The sequence below is a fragment of the Salvia splendens genome, chromosome 6 (genome assembly GCF_004379255.2).
Source record: "Salvia splendens isolate huo1 chromosome 6, SspV2, whole genome shotgun sequence".
NCBI lineage: Eukaryota > Viridiplantae > Streptophyta > Magnoliopsida > Lamiales > Lamiaceae > Salvia > Salvia splendens.
In genome coordinates this window covers 17539574-17556779 of record NC_056037.1, presented here as the reverse complement: position 1 = coordinate 17556779, position 17206 = coordinate 17539574, and the positions used below count along the sequence as shown (strand labels likewise).

Genomic DNA, 17206 nt, shown 5'->3' with positions numbered 1-17206 from the left:
CACGGTATTCGCAGGGATTATCCCAGATTCGGGAGGATTATCCGATTCAACCCACTCCGGAAGAAGGCCGATGCGGGGGAGGAGGCCGAGGCGGGGGAGGCTCCAGGGCGGAGACGGACGCGGAGGAGGAGGAGGATCTAGGCCGGCATCCGTACGGCCCCAAAGAAACGCTGGCGGTGTACAACGCCTGGATCAGCGTCTCGTACGATCCCATCGTCGGGAATCAACAACCCCGGAAGTGCTTCTGGGAAAAGGTCACCGAGGCCTACCACGAGATTAAGCCGAAAAAGACCCGCCAGCGCACATATAAGATGCTCCGCGCTCACTTTGACCGAGTCGACAGAGAGGTCAAACGATTCTGCGCCATCTACAAGAATGAAGGGGCGCAGTACCAAAGCGGAGCCACGGGAGCCGACATTATGAGGTCGGCTTTGCGGGTCTACTTCGAAGACACCGGCAAACAATTCAAATATGCCGATGTTTGGGAGCTCGTCAGGGACGAGGAAAGGTGGGCCGGCGGTGTGCGGTCTAGCTTGGGCTCGACCTCGAAGCGCACGAAGCACACGGCGAGTGGCCAATACTCGTCTGGTGAGGGCGGTTCGGGCAGCGGGGCACAAGAGTTTACCTCGCAGGAGGAGGAAACCCCGGCAGACGATGCCGGGGGGTCCTCCCGTGGGTGCCGTCGGCCGCAAGGTCGAAATGCGGCGAAGGCGGCTAGAGGGAGGAGTGGCCGAGTCGAATCAAGCCAGACAGACTCGGGCTCGGGCTTGGGGGGACCCCCCAACTCCCTTATGGCCATGTACATGACCGCCACAATGACAGACACTTCCCGTTTTACGCCCGCCCAATACCAAGCCTGGCTTAACGGAGTTGCGTTTATGGCGGCACAACTTGGCATTCCGCCTCCTCACGGCTTCAGTGCACCTCCACCGCCTCCTCCGGGGGATGATTCGCCAGCGGAGTAGTTTTTTTTTTAATTTTCTATAAAATTGTATTTTAAATTATGTCATTTTTATTTTTTTAGGATTTTAATTTTGTGTGTTTTTTATTTTTTTAAATTTTAAGTTGTATTTTTATTTTATGTTGTAATGTTATTTTATTTTTAATGAAGTGTGTTTTTTATTAATTGAATTTGTTGAAAAAAATAAAAAAATAAAATTGAATAAATACTAATTTAAGGGACGGTTAAGAGACGTAGAGTTGTAGGTTCCGTCCCTTAGCTAAGGGATGGAGTAAAAAAACATAGTGGGGGACGGTAAATGGACGGTATAGTGACAGCGTCCTGGATGACCTAATTCCCTAGTCACATAAACCAGGCTGGTTAGGAGCGCTGGTTTGGACACTCGGCGTTCTGATTCTCCTTCTAACTCCTCTAATTCGACGGTAAAACTTTGAATTGATTGGCGGCGGAATTCGATGGGTCGACCTCCGAGTAACGGCGGTCCCTCCTTCCGGTTCAATCCGGTCGAGGTTTCTCGCTAAACCCTCATTCTCTCTAACAATCGATGTCCAATTTGTTCCTTTCTCCCTTTCTTTTCCAGCTACTGATTTCATATCACTATTTTGTTGGGATTTTCTTTCAATTTTATCTCAAGCTTTACCAATATTGCCTCACTGCTTCCTATCGTAGACAATTTTAAACACTTAATATAAACAATTCTGTATTCTGGTGGATATATGGTTTGTGTTTGCCCAATTTTTGAGGTGTGCTTTCTTAATTGGATCATTTATAGCAGTTTTTGGGTAAATTTAGTTATTCATAATGCTCAGGTTTCTACATTGATATCGTGCGCCACGATTTTCTTGAGAGACGTCTGTTTAGCTGAGAAAGAAGACTAATTTGTGGAATGTGTGCTTCATTGAAAATGCATAGAATGTATCTAGCATGGCTTGTTGCAATGGTTTTAGGGATATGAAAGACAAATGGTGTTTTTTTTGGGGCTTCATTTATGTGACCTAATTGTTTTTATGTCAAAAGGTTGGAGAAATGGAGGCTATTTTGCAAGCACACAATTATACAGTGCCTTCGCGTGAGATACTTGAGGCTCTTGCTCAACGGTTCAGGTGAGCAGATGCTACATCTCTGAGTGCTGAGATTAATTAATTGATGCTGTCTGCTTTAGTGTCTATTAGTCTAAAAGCTGTGTCGTTTTATTTTAGTAACTCTGCTGATAGAGCTGGTAAGGTTGAAGTTTCAGGAAAACAGGTAATTTGAATTTTCCCCTTGTGTGCACTCACCTAATATCTCTAAGAACCTTTAAGTTACTGTGATTAATTCTATGCAACAGGTTTGGAATTGGTTCCAAAATAGGAGATATGCTCTGAGAGCAAGGGCCGCTAGGACTTCTGTTCCTGGGGAAGGGAACATGGGGGGTGTGCCTCGGGATGACCAATCTGTAGTAAGAAATGTGCCGCAGGCTCCTCAACCTCAGGTCTCTCTGCCTCCGCCTGCTCCCACAAGTAATATCCAGTTCATATCGTTTTCAATATGTGATTTTAGTAGATTAACTTTTCAAGCATTTTTCGTTTATCTCCTTGTAAATGCTGCTAATTGGTATCGTGTTTCTTTCCAGATATGGCAAGAAGTATGCCTCAGTTTCCTCAACCTCTTCCTGCTCAATCAGGTAAATTGCAAAGTTTTGAGTTGCTCCTCTCGTTCTTTCTCAGCATTTCTGACATGTTAGCGTCCTCGGTTCCTCACTTTGAATATTAGCATTATAGGTATCAATCGCAGCTTTCTGAAAGTTCCGGGTAATTATTAATTAATTTCCAGAGTTGAGAACTTGACGATGTTTAGATGTTTTCACTCCCATTGACCAGTGTCCATTTTGTAAGGTGCTTTAACACTGACACATATGCATGCGTGTGTTTGTGTGTTATTCCCTCATACTTTTCTCTCCTGTCTTCATTAAGAGTTCTCAGTAGAATTTTTGGACATATGAATGCAAATACTTGCACTCATAACTTTCTCTGGAGATATCAAGTTTGTGTATGTTTCTGTGGGTACCTGATTAGTATACGTACACATTAGGATGCTTTGGTGCTCAAGAGATTGTCAGTTACTTTATGTGGTTTTCTAATTTCTTTTTGCATTTAGACTAGTATTATTTGTTCACATAGATCTACTGCATGCGGATTATCTAAACTAATTTAGTTTTGTTATGAAATGAAAATAGAATGATATGAAATCAGCAGTATACAGTTGTAAAATCATTTATCAATTCGAAAGGGATTCCTGGAGCCCGCACACGACATTATCTTAGTGAAGTGCTCTGAAGTTCTTCAAAAGTCGGAGAAGATTCGTATTTCATGTCCCTTTTTCTCTGTTCTTTCCTTTTTCGGGCACCAATATTGAATATTTCATGTTGAACATGTCTGCAATTTAGCACAAAATGCCAGCAGGAGTGTGTCAGAGAATTCTTTGATGGAGTTTGAAGCTAAATCTGCGAGAGATGGCGCATGGTTAGACTTTTGAAGCATTGCCTACTAAAATACTAAAATTTCTATTTTTGAAGAGTGATACATACTGGTTCCTGTTAATGAACCACAGATGTATGCTACATCTTGCAGGTATGATGTTGCATCTTTCTTATCACACAGATCATTAGAGAGTGGAGATCCGGTAATTGTTTAAGCTTATCACTTTTTTTGAGTTTTATTTTCGATTTTTAGTTAGTTGTTACTGGAATTATGGCTATTCTTTATCAGTTATAGCTTGCTCTGTAATTGATATTTTGAACTGTTTTTTTATCCTTCCTTTAGGGAATATTCTCTTGTCAGCATTTGGATGCTCGGTAACACAGTTTCTGTCTTCTGAGCCCCTCCTTTTCCCATTCCCCCACCCCAGCAAAGCGCTTCGCTTCTGTCTTAAATGGATCCCACAGTCGAAACCAACTACTCCATCAACATTTTTCGCCTCAACCATGATTAGCAATCTGTGCTGCGTTGTCCGAGACAAATACTTTCACCACTGACATGGATGAATCCATTATCCTTCAAATTTTAGGGCTGTAATCAGAATATCAAATTTTTTCATAAAAGTAAGGCCTAGTATGAAATTAAACAAATCTCTAAGCCAAAATCTTCACCACAGTCATGCTTGTGTTCATTTTTTGGGTGTGGGTTGTTGGTGTCTTTGACCTTTGGCTCTGCTTGATGTGCTCTGAATTCTTAGTAAGCTTGGATTGATAATGGACCTGCGAGGGCATGAGACATTAGTAGTCATGTCAGCACTTTTGATTATGATTAATTAAGTTGTCCATCTCAGGAAGCTATGGTTCGTTTTGCTGGTTTCGGACCAGAAGAGGATGAGTGGGTCAATATTCGCAAGCACATCAGACAACGGTCACTTCCGTGTGAATCATTAGAATGTGTAGCAGTTCTTCCGGGAGATTTGATACTGTGCTTTCAGGTGCTTCTTATTGGCTGTAGCAGCAATTAATCGAGACCGGAGAGAGCTAGGAGATTGATCTGTTCGTATCTTCTTCATTTTCAGGAAGGCAAGGAGCAGGCCCTATATTTTGATGCTCACGTTCTAGATGCGCAAAGGCGGAGGCATGACGTAAGAGGCTGTCGTTGCAGGTTTCTGGTGCGATATGATCACGACCAATCTGAGGTACAATCTCTTACCCGCCCTTGTTGAAATTCGCAGGCAGATCATATTGAGTCTTGCCCCAACTTCCGTTTTCCGCAGGAAATAGTCCCCCTCAGGAAGATATGCCGTCGGCCTGAAACAGATCACAGGCTGCAGCAACTTCATGCAATGCCATTAAATGTGAATCAACAGAAAACTGCTATCGAAGCTCAAGCAGGGAATGCTTTGAAGCCCGATGCTGCTGACGGTGCGTTGCAGAAACAGCAACCCAAGCAGGATGAGCACGCCAATGCTTCATTGTCAGCGGTGACACCTACTACTACCGTTCCTCCCCCCACCGAGTCTAAGTTACCGCCGTCTAAAGCTACCAGTGCTGGAAATGCAACTCCTGCTGCAAATACTGTTGCAGTGAGCACAGCCGGTGGTGGTGGTGGTGCGGTACCGGGTTTGCCGCAGGTGTAGAATATTGATATGATTGGGGGTTTCTTTGTCATTATCAAGTTGGCATTTATGTCGTCGTTTGAGTTTCTCTGTTGTAGTAATGTGAATGATGGTAACTACATCTATTATTTCTGGTGTTATATTACCAGTAGACTTGCTCATATTCTTATTCCACGACTTTTTTTTGGATGTTATACGGAAAAAATGATAGTTTAATTTAGAGTAATGGTCAATTTGGTCAAACTACGACTTTTTGGAAAAACGGCCGCATAACATATGAATTTCTTGTCGATTCAGACCTTTTCTGACGGTCAGTCATAGATTAGCGAATTTTGACCCGATTAGCAGATTTTCATTATAGCAGAAAACATACAACATAATAAACGTTAAACTAGTCCATCGTATTCATAATCAAGATGAAATAGGTCCTGAACATTCTATTATTAAATTCAAGGCCAGCGTCGATTTAAAAAAAATTGAATGACGGAGCTCGACGGTCACGGTCTGAAAAACTATGGTTTGTCGTCGTCCTCCTTGCCTCGTCTTCATCTTGGGAGACTTCGCCTTCGGGCTCGACTTTTGGAATTGGAGAAAGCTCGACTTTCGCGTCGGAACTAGGGTTCGTCGATGGAACATCTTCCATTTGCTTAGGAGGAGGAGAACGGTTTCCGTCAAAATCGGGCTCCAACCGTCCACTTTCACTTTGTTTTCAGGTGGATGGAGGTTGAGCTTCCTCTTCCTCGAATATGCCGCTTTGACGTTGACAAGTCAGCCGTTGGAGCAGAAGTAAGGATTCGACGACTCCCAACTCATGACCAACAAGAGATAATCGGCGGCACTCGATCGGAATCGGAATTAGGGTTTGTGGGGATTGTATGGAGAACGCCGAGAAGATAGAGAGAAGAGAGAGTTGGGGAGTTGATTGGTTTCTAATTTTGGAGTGTGGAATGATCGTGCCTATTTTGATGTTGTTAGGAATGAAAAAAGAATTAGAAAAGATATAGAAAACAATTTAATTAGCAAATTATTAGAAAATAATTAGGTGACTAATAATTCTAGGTTAAGCCTAATTGGGATAAAAATTCGCTAATTGACAGTTGACCGTACAAAATTGATGATATCATTAAAAAAGGAACGAATTGACAAGGATTTAATTTGTTATGAAGTCGTTTTCAAAAAGTGAATGATTTGGACTAAATTCATATTTTGGCAATATGTTTAGGAGTAAAATTGACATTTATTCTTTAATTCATGACAACCGATTTCTGTTTAGATAAATTGATGTAGTATATGAAAAACTAAAAGAAAGATCGATATTTTGGGATCCTTCCTTTCTTGAAACGGAAGGAACATAGATAGAAATAGACAAATTCTTAAAATGCCTTTCTGGATATTTCTCAATGTCCAAGCTATTCACGGAATCTGAGAAGCAGATGATTAATAGTATTAGTAATTTATCATATGATTGTCCAACTAAAAATGAGCCTTGAGATTCAATTTTATAAAATAAATATTATACATATTTAATTTCGATATTGTATAATCAAACTAAACTGACTGTAACGATACTCAAACTATACATCTCACAAAAGCCAAATAATTGAATGAGATAGCCAAAACTATCCTCATAATTGAAGGAGATAGCCGAACTTGATTACATTAATCCGAAATTTAAATTTGATTTAAATGACATTTAAGTCGCCGCTCCATATAATAATCATTTTATTTTATTTGAGAGGATGGTGAAGAATAAGAAGCCACAGTTTCGATAATTTTGCGGTTAAAATGGCGTCTACGATGCTATAAAATGCAAAACCCTTCTTCCGATCACAAGCTATCGCATTTCATTTCCCCAAAGTTGGTAACGAAATCTCGTTAATATCTATCACCGAATCCCTAAAATTGATGTGAAAATTAGCGTTCTGCCTAGACATGTCTACTCCTAATCTGTAATCAGAGTCGCATTCGAGTAAAATCAATCATGCGGTGGCTATTGCGGCGGAGCAGCGACGTTGCGCTGATCGGCGGAGCGTCAAAATTAGGGTTTAATGAGTTCCGAAGAACGGTGGTTTCGACCTGTAGAGCGGTGCTGGTGCCGCGGTTCGGCGGGGCGGAGGTGCTGGAGCTCCGCGAGGATGTGATAGTTCCTGATCTCAAGCCGAATGAGGTCCTCGTCCGCGCTCGCGCAGTTTCCGTCAATCCGCTCGACTGTAGAGTTAGTTCTCCACATTCCTTGCTATTTGCATGCAAATTTTATGCAATGCTTTCTGTTTTGTTTGTGTATTTCGTGGTGAAAATCAATGTGCTCTGATAAATTGGAATGTTCATCGGGAGGGTGGAGATCTGTTAATTATAAATAATTAGTAAGTAATTAGCTCGATTGCTGAACCGCGTTAAGGAATGTAGTTTTTGATTAATTGCATTCTATATACATGTATTGAATGTCATTTTTTTAGGTAAAAGAGAACAGTTCGTGAAATGATTCTGTATGAAAAAACAGGAACGGTCTAAGGCTACGCACCAGACATGAGTGAAATATTGCTCAAAGTATTTCACAATAACTGTTGAGGAAATTGAGAAAGTTTATCCCCAAATTAGCCGTTTAATGAGGTTCTTTTCTAATAAAGTAATCTTGGAGATGTGAGGACTTCTCGTCAAATATCTCTGAAGTTATAAAAGCACCAAGTAGATTCATCTCATTGGACTTGAACATATAATGTCAGAGAAACTAGGAACATAATTTTATCACATGGATAAAATAAACTATGTTCTAATAGTTTCATATACTGATCAGTTTTTGCCCTTTTCATTTAGTTAAAAACGTACTTATTAGACTGTGACTAAAATTTGGTCCATTATTTAATTTTGATTTTGGAATCTGTTTTCTCATAACTATAAGCTGTAGCTAAGCATTTGAACTTAATGCTTTTCAGATTCGTGCAGGCTATGGCCGTTCACTGTATGAACCACTTCTTCCTCTGATAATAGGCCGTGATGTTAGTGGTGAGGTTGCAGCTGTTGGCAATTCGGTACGGTCACTCAGTGTTGGGCAGGAAGTGTTTGGTGCTCTTCATCCTACGGCAGTGAGGGGAACTTATACTGATTATGCAATTCTTGCAGAAGATGAACTTACCCCAAAGCCAGAAACAATTTCACATGCGGTAGGTATATATCATGCAGCTTCGGAACTATCAATTGTGAAAATTGCCTATCTTTCTCTCTGTCACTTTCATCGCAGATACTCAAATTCTTGGAATCATAGTAGAAGAAAGTTCATAACATATTATAAGATCTTCTCTTGTAAAAGTTCTTTATATTTATGCTGCTTGTGAGGCCAGCACTACATTTTCTCTTTCTATCTGCTGCTGAGTTTTTTCCTTTTAATTCCTGGTTGGCCCTTAGTACTCAGTCTTGAAATTTCCATGAGGTAAACAATACTAAAACTCTTAATGTTCTTTTAATTGACAGGAAGCTAGTGCTATCCCTTTTGCTGCTCTGACTGCTTGGCGTGCACTGAGAAGTATAGCAAGAATAAAGAAGGGGTATGTTATTGCTTATACTGTTCTAGATTTTCTGCTTCCACAATTCATTCAATTTGTGTTCTATATGGTTGTTAATGATTTTAACAAGCATCAGAAAAAGCTTGTAGTTCAGCTTGGCATGGTTTTACATTATGGCTCAATCAATTTTATGTTTCAGAATGGGTATAGAATTGATGTTATTGCCACTTTAAGAATGTCTTGTATTTAGTTTAGTCTAATTCCTGGAATGGGTTTGCACTATCACAATCTCTTAAATCACAACTGAAGTCTTTCATGCTAGTTTGTTTAAGTATAATGATAATGTACTTGTTATGCTCTGCTTTGTAGTAGTACTATTTAATAAGAAACTTTGAACTTTGCTTTCATAAATGATCTTGTGGTGTGCGGCGTGATCATGTTGAGCAATTGTTAGTAGGAAAGTTAGTGTGGATCTGAATATGAAGATGAACATGGTATTATGCCCAGTAATATAGTTCATATTAGTCCTCTTTTCACTATCTTAGTTACTTTGTTGCAGGCAAAGAGTGTTAGTGGTGGGCGGAGGTGGAGCTGTGGGCTTTTCTGCAATTCAGCTAGCAGTGGCTGCAGGATGTCATGTTTCCACAACTTGTGGAGGGGAAAGTATAGAGCATATATTGGCTGCTGGTGCTGAGCAAGCTGTTGATTTTACAACTGAGGTGATGGGCTTGATCTTTCTACGTAGTCTAAGACATCTAGGGAATTGCTGGTTAGGTTTTCTATCTTGAATAATGATCCCTTATTGATTTATCATATGCTTTAAATTTCCAGGGCCATGAACAATCAATAAAGGGTTATTTTGATGCTGTACTGGACACAGTTGGCATACCCGAGACAGAAAAAATGGGTATTAACCTTTTGAAGAGAGGAGGGCATTACATGACATTGCAGGTACGAGATGCTAACCATCTTTCCTGAAAGGAGTGCTGATCCTTTGTTTTTTAAATGAAATGATAAATAGGTTTGGCTATTTTTGATAGGGAGAGGCTGCGTCTTATGCTGATGCCTACGGACTAACAGTGGGCCTTGCTATGGCGACAACAGTTTTAATGAAGAAGCAAATCCAGTGTCGCATTTCTCATGGAATAGGTGTGACAATCACTACTTCTCTCTATTTGACTTGTTAATACTACTATAAATTAAAAAAATGCATTTCCCAGTGTAATTACTCTTGCTATTGAATAGCTTATGTCTCTGCTTGGTTTTAGTTGCTGCATTTGACTGAGTGAGATTCAAATGCATCCTAAGGACAAAGGTGACTGTGGCTTTTGAAAATTTTAGGCAAATTCTGTTTGAGAAACTTAATTATTGGCCAAAGTAATATTAGCCAATAAATTAAATTTGCATCAAGAATATATAACTATTTATTTGGCCAAATTAAATTGATACTCACACATACATGTATTGCAAATTTCAAGCATGGTGTCTGCCAACTTCCCAACTTGTCTTGAATCTTCACATGCTTATTGCTGGTTCTTATCTCTTTTCATTAGCATTGTTGCTGATGTCCATCTAAACTTTATATGTCTGATCATCACTGCACATAATAATAGTATTAAATTCTTGTAGATATTTTTATTGCCATCCATATATAGGATATGATAGGATAATCTAATATATAGAAGGTCTGAACTTGGCTTTACTAAATATTAACTAAAAGAATCTTGTATGATATCCCACTAATACCTGCTTATATATGTTGCAGACTATCAATGGGCCTATATGAGAGCTGATGCTGAAGGTTTAGATGAAATTAGGCGGCTATCTGCAAGTGGTAAGCTGAAGGTACCGGTAGAAAAGACGTATCCATTCACACAGGTGAGAGAGGCCCATGAGGGAAAGGATAAGCGGATCGTTACTGGTAAAGTTGTTCTAGAACTCAATTAGCTGAGACATAACGTGCCAACAAGCCTGATATTCCCTTCCTTGACGTGGTGGGCAATCTATTATTCATCAGTTGCACAAAGATTACAGGAAGTTGGAAATCTTAATCTGTACATCTCTCAGCTGTAGCTTTCGTGTTTGATCGTAGAGAATGAATAAAATGCAATATGAGTGGTAAACAAGTATGGTTTTTACAAGTGCAGTTTGAGTATAATAGTCACATAGTGAGAATAAAGTGATAGACAAGTGTCTCTTAAAATGTTTTTGATGCTCAAATTTGAGAATGGGAGTGGCAGGCATGCTTTCATTAGGCAATTTTGGCCCTGATACATTCTGGCACAGAGGTCATTTGTTCTGGTGTTGTCGTTGATCAGAGAAGGGAGATCGAGAACTATAGTATCGTGTGTGTGATATGAATCCTTGCGCATAGACTGGCAAATGCTTCCCGAGACTTGTTCTTGAATGATATATCAAAGGACCAAAACTTATAACCCACAAAAAGTTCAGCACTGGATAGAAAAAGATATGAGAAAGTGTAGTGAAAGGAGAACTCTTTGGAACCTTGGACCTTCCCATTAGCTACTTCAACTAAAGCAACTCACCTACAATGACTCTACTTACCTAGCAAGCACACCTTTACTCAAGTAACAACAATCAAGACCTCTTCATTCTAAAGTAGAGGGAACACTTAGCAGCAAGTTTCAAAGAAAAACTTGAGTCAATATTTAAAATAAAAATTAGTAAGTTTCAAAGAAACACTTGAGCCAATATTTTAAATAAAATTAAATCATGAATTGATAGCTTTGTTGATTGATTTACTGATCCAGTTTCTAAAACATGAGTCAACATCATAATTATTAATTAGTCTCTATAAAATGGGATTTGTACCTTTTAGAAATAGAGTGAAATACATAAATAACCTGACGTTTCCATTTGTTTCACTCCAGACCCCTGACTAAAAAAAATATCGCCACATACCTCTGACCTTTAACATAATCACAAATGAGGTTTTTTCGGACTAAAAGGCCCTTCAGCTCTAAAAGGGCATTATTGTCATACACCATGCGTTTGCAGTGGCGGCCCTGCATGCTGCCTGCCAACCTGCGTGATTTGACGGGCCGCACGTCAGCTGTGGCAGTTATGATGGTGCTACAGCGGCGGTTCAGACGACCATTCTACACGAATACGCCACGTATCGAGGACTCCCTGCGTGAATTATCAAATAAGTTTCAAAAATTTCACATGCCTTATTTTCGGCCTTCTCTCCTCTACCCCACCTAAAATTCTACCAAAAATACCTTGTTATCCCACCCCGCCTATAATTCTAACCATTGCGAAACATTGTTTTCACTCAACATTGCGAAACATTGTTTTCACTCTTCATTCTATCTGCACCCCCCCTGTGAAAAACTATCTTGCATGAATGGCGACTAAACGGAAGCGCTGTGGATCCTCAGGCGCATCGTCATCACGCCGTAAAAGGAAACCAACACCCCCGCCATCGCCACCACACTGCCGACCACCACCAAGACATGCACCAGTGGTCATAGATGTGGAAGAAGAAACCTGGGATATCCGAGATCCTGAACTGGATTTTTTCATCCCAGAGGATAAATATGGTAAGTTAACTTTTAATCCTCGGTTTGTGATTTAGGATTTTTGATCATCCGGATATTGATTTTGTGATTCAGACTCCAAAAATTGATTTAGTTGTGAATTTTTTTTACTGTTTTGGTTTGATTTTTTATTGTGCGTTTATTGTCCTCCTTAATAGGGGATGCACCTGGAAAGTTTTCAGTTGCTTTCCATCATGGAGGTTCATTCTTCTCTATGAAAGATGCGAAAAAGTATGTTGGTGGCCATTTGACATACTTTGATTTCTGTAACATAGAAAAATTCCAACTCATAGACCTCTCGAGCATGGTATTAAAGCTGAAGTATGATAGGAAGATGATATATGAGTTCTATTACTGTGATCCAAAGTACAGTCATGACTGCGCATGGGTTTTAATCGGAGGCCCGTTGTTGCCCATTGTTGAGGAAACACATCTGAAGGATTTCCTCAAAGTGGTGTCTACAACGACAAAGTTAGTTCACATCTACGTTGTGGAGATAACCCGGGCTCAAGCCATACTGAAAAAAATGAAGGATGAAGCGCAAGAGCTTCTTAGTTTCAGGTCGTCTAAACCCCCAGGAGTAGTTATTGAAGAGATTGAAGAAGCCACACCGAATGTGCCAAGGCAAAAGCCTAGACCGAAGAGGAGGCAACGGTGTGAGTTTTAAGGGCAACGACATGAGCCTTTAATGATTGGCTGGTATGATAGGGATGTAGAGTTCGAGGAATATCTTACGAAAAGTTTAGAAGATGATCATGCTCAGAGGAAGAGGGACGCAGAGGTAGCCAGGCAAAATTTGGCGAAAGCATTTGAAGCCGTATCCCCTGAAGCTTCGGTCTGTGAGATTGGAGAAGTATCAATACCTGACGTGGAATTTATAGCAGAAATATGTGTAGTAGACTATGTTGGAGAAGCAGAAGCTGGAGGTGGAGACTCCCATGCACACGTACAAGAGGTAATGACTTGTGTGATTTACATATTGATTTAGTACCTCATTCGTGATTTAGTTCTCGTTTGTAATTTAGTCCTGCATTTGTGATATTGCACTTTGCAGGATGTAGTTAGATCTTCATTAGTTGACGATTCCAATCCGATTGTCGATGTCGCAGAACCTGCGACTGAGTCTGAATCTGTAGTTCACCAACCAGATTCGGTCGGGCCAGGAGCATTTGCAGATGAAGATGTGTACCGACCGGTATTGGACGGTGGTAGTCAGCCACAACCAGACATATGGGTAGACAATGATTTCTTTCCAATCATTGAGGACATTACCCATGAATTGTTCATGGCCGCCGCTGACACCGACACCCAAGTGCAAGAGTCAGCTCCAGCTTGTGAAGAACCCGTACCAGTGGTAGGAGATGAACCCCATCAGGTGGCGGAAGATGTTTATTGTCCGTCGTTCGATTATGTTCCCGATGTATGTCATCTTCATAACGAGGGAAGTAATGACGATGATGATGGTGATGAGGTTGGCCATTTTATCTCGTTGGCCAACATGTGTCGTGATGAACAAATGTTTACCTCATACTACGATTCGTTATGTCAGCAACAACACCCGGAAGGGGTGGGACAACAAGGGAGTGCGGAGCCAGACACCGAAGCACAAGGGTCTGGCCAGCAGCCCGGTGAAGGCAGCGATGGGTCCAACAAAAAGCGAAAGTTCTCCCCTGTTGTTGAGAAAGGGAACTTGTCATATACAAACCCCCTATATGAGTCAGATGCAGTTGATGAGCTACAAGATCTCCAATATCTAGAGGATTTGGAAGGCTTGCGTAAAAAGGGTATCAAGTACACCCCCCTTCAAGCTGACAAATGAGCTGCCAAATCGGAAGCCTGGTGATTTCTTTAAGGATCGAGATTTCTTCTATCAGGTCATTCGCCAATACGCGATAATGACCAGACGCAGTGTACATGTAGCCAAGAATGATGGCAAAAGGCTTCGTGCCATTTGTAAGGGAAAGTCATGTGAGTGGTATGTTTATGCAAGGAAGATCGAAGCCCACAACAATACTGATTTTGTGGTAGTGAATATGCAGAGAGACCATGCTCACACATGTTCTCAAGTGTTGGATCAGAGATGGCTGACGTCCAAGTAGCTAGCCGAGCGTTACATGGAGAAAATCAAAGCGAATCCCCACATCCCGTTGGCAGCTATACGGCAGTGCGTTGATGAGGAGTTCGGACTCAAAGTTGGTAGGATGAAGGCGTACCGCGCAAGAGACAGTGCATTAGAAGGTATTTTTGGCAAGCAGGACTACAGTATCGGAGACTATTCGACTACAAAGCTGAATTGGAACGGACACACGATGACTCTAGTGTGCATATACACTACTAGAACTTCTGGGATCCTGAAGTTGTGGGTCCGAGATTCTTGAGATTTTATAGTTGTCTCGGGCCGTTGAAAAAATTTTGGATATGTTTTTGCCGTCTGATTATATTCTTAGATGCCTGTTTCTTGCGAGGTATGTACAGAGGCCAACTTATGATGGCCATGAGAATTGATCCAAACAACGGTTGGTGGCCTATTGCGTGGGCGGTGACGGAGGCTGAGAGCTACGAACAGTGGATATGGTTCCTCGGCTATCTGGCAGATGACCTCCACATACATGAGAATGCCCCAAGATTTGTCTTCATGTCTGACCAGCAAAAGGTACGAGTAATGTGATTTCAGTAAAATGTGTATACTTCAACTGTGATTTTTGAAGTAATAATACTATAGTTGTGATTTGGCCTATAGAGTAGTAGTTTGAGTGTGATTATAGATTTTCTGTCTGTGTTATGGCTTATACTTGTACTAATTTGTGGGAAACCACATTTGGTAGGGTCTTGCAAAAGCCATCCTCGAGGATTTCCCACAGAGCGAGCATCGCTTATGTGTGCAGCACATATACAACAACTTCAAGAAGGGATTCATCGGGGAGAATTTTAAGGAGATGTTGTAGGAGCTTGCGTCGAGTACAACCCCCGAACAGTATGTGGAGCGAATGGATGCAGTGCGGATTATATATCCCCAAGCACATCAATACCTACTCGGTGTTGCTCCTAAAGAAAAATGGGTGAAGGCTTATTTCTCGCCGCATGTTTGTTGTGATGTTATCCTCAACAATATATGCGAGACCTTTAATTCGAAGATAGCAATTGCTCGCGAGTTGGCCATTGTCACCATATTGGAGGAGATCCGGACAAGTCAGATGGAGATGATACAGATTAGAGGCCAATGGATCAAGACATACGATCACACACTGCCGCCCGTTATCAAAGAGATCGTGGATAAGTATTTGACGAGGGCTTCTTCTTGGAGATCAACATGGAACGGAGAGGATTCGTACCAAGTGTCGGGACCGTCAGGCCAGTATGTAGTGAACATGCGTGACTTTACTTGCTCTTGCAGATTATGGCAGCTGACTGGGATCCCATGCACTCACGCCATCGCTACAATCAACAAGAATGAGAAGGATGTAGCAGATTATGTATTCCGCTATTATTTGTGGTCCACAATGATGCTCCTGTACGAGAATGTCCTCTACCCAATAAATGGGATGGATAATTGGCGGAAGACTTCTGACGTTGGATTTGAACTGGCACCCTCGAGGACAAAGCGACAGCGTGGACGGCCAAAGAAACAGAGGCGTGAAGAACCCCAGGTTCGTCACCATGCGAATGGATCAGAGTCTCTGCGACGAACCTTTGTACTCAGGTGTCGTCGGTGCGGACAAGATGGGCATAACCGAAGAACATGCACTAATGATCCCCGCGTAGATGCCCGAACCGAAGTTGGACAGAGTTCACAGCCCAGTGAGACCAGTGCGCCACCCTCAACGGACGGTAGTGACAGGTCTGCGCCGTCCAACGTGTTTCAAAATGAAGAGGTATTGTTATTATTAATCACGATTATATGATTTCCCAACCCGATAATTGTGTTTTTTAATGGTTTGTTTGTTACAGACCACTCTACCTCGGCGAGAACGACCTAGCACAAGTCGGTCTCCGCAGTCAAACCAGGAGGTAGTAGTCAAGATCTCTTTTCATTTCATAAACATTGCAAGTCAATTTGACTGGTTTGTTGTTTGTTGTAGACCAATCCTACAGCTACAAGGCCCAACACACGTCGGTCTACCCGGTCAAGTCAGGAGGTAATATTCAAGATTAAGCTTTCACTTTTCATTTCCTAAAAATCCACCCAATTTGACCGGGTTGTTGTTTGTTGTAGACCAATACCACTGTTCCAAGGCCTAGCACATGCCGGACCAGGACTCAACCGCAGCGCTGTGGCCGTCGAGGGGATCGGGATTGAATACGCGCTCTTGTCAAGTTTGGGAACCTTAAAAGCGGGGACAATGGTGTTGGTTTTTGTTTGTGTTTTTTAAACAATGGTGGCTTGAAGCCTTTTTGTCAAACATTATTCAGATATTACTTACGGTGATTGTTATGGATCATCGTGAGAAGGCACTTGTATTTACTATGCATGTTATGGATCTATGTTATGGATCCAACATTATGACGGATTTTTGGTATATGCTATATGAGAAGGCCCTTGTACTGCATATGTTAACTTTGTACGTATGGTGGTATTTCACAGAAAGTTTTGGACGTCATGTGTTATTCAACCAAAAGTTTTGTACGCATGGTGGTATATTCACTAGAAGATGCATGCGTACTTCATTCGTGATTATTAACTAAAACTAAAACTTCAAAGTGAACACTTTAATGAACCTATGCATGCGGGAACTCCATTCGGCTGTGTGAAACTTATTGTTGGGATATACTTACAGTGGAACTTCAATCCACTTCAAATGTTTAGTACCAAAATTCCCATCTTATTGCTTGAAGACAAAAAGTGTTACCATTACTTTAGGAAAATAATTACAAAGCATAAAAACAATATTATTATTTTCAGCATTCGGGACGTTTTTTTGGTTCAAAAAATTTCTAAATTAAGACCTGCACACTCCTCAGTCTTCATGCTCAATTTTCCCTTCAGATCTTCACATTCGTCACTTTCATGCGGAATTTGTCTTCAAGATCACCATGCACAATACTCTTGCATCGGAGTTGTTCTTCAAACCTGTCTCGTTCGAGCTTGATTCGTTGAAATTAAGTGTCTTGGC

At 41.2% G+C, this 17206-nt stretch overlaps 3 protein-coding genes across 3 annotated transcripts; all 3 read left to right on the top strand.

Annotated features, from left to right (window-relative positions):
* Nucleotides 1-1318: 1318 nt before the first annotated feature.
* LOC121809562 (protein SAWADEE HOMEODOMAIN HOMOLOG 2-like) lies at nt 1319-5196 on the top strand. Its single transcript, XM_042210267.1, has 10 exons — nt 1319-1470; nt 1979-2064; nt 2161-2206; nt 2289-2460; nt 2574-2624; nt 3387-3462; nt 3571-3622; nt 4268-4411; nt 4496-4615; nt 4694-5196. Exons 1-10 carry the CDS (start codon nt 1417-1419, stop codon nt 5054-5056), a joined length of 1164 nt encoding a protein of 387 aa, XP_042066201.1. The 5' UTR covers nt 1319-1416; the 3' UTR covers nt 5057-5196.
* Nucleotides 5197-6761: 1565 nt separating this feature from the next.
* On the top strand, nt 6762-10794 carry LOC121809469 (reticulon-4-interacting protein 1, mitochondrial-like). The gene is made up of 7 exons (XM_042210107.1): nt 6762-7250; nt 7969-8196; nt 8504-8577; nt 9095-9254; nt 9367-9486; nt 9576-9684; nt 10301-10794. The coding sequence occupies exons 1-7, from the start codon at nt 7017-7019 to the stop codon at nt 10480-10482; spliced, it is 1107 nt and encodes a 368-aa protein (XP_042066041.1). The 5' UTR covers nt 6762-7016; the 3' UTR covers nt 10483-10794.
* Nucleotides 10795-14424: 3630 nt separating this feature from the next.
* Nucleotides 14425-16539, top strand: LOC121807594. Its single transcript, XM_042207855.1, has 5 exons — nt 14425-14748; nt 14921-15967; nt 16044-16103; nt 16175-16231; nt 16309-16539. Exons 2-5 carry the CDS (start codon nt 15083-15085, stop codon nt 16390-16392), a joined length of 1086 nt encoding a protein of 361 aa, XP_042063789.1. The 5' UTR covers nt 14425-14748; nt 14921-15082; the 3' UTR covers nt 16393-16539.
* The last annotated feature ends 667 nt before the right edge of the window (nt 16540-17206 follow it).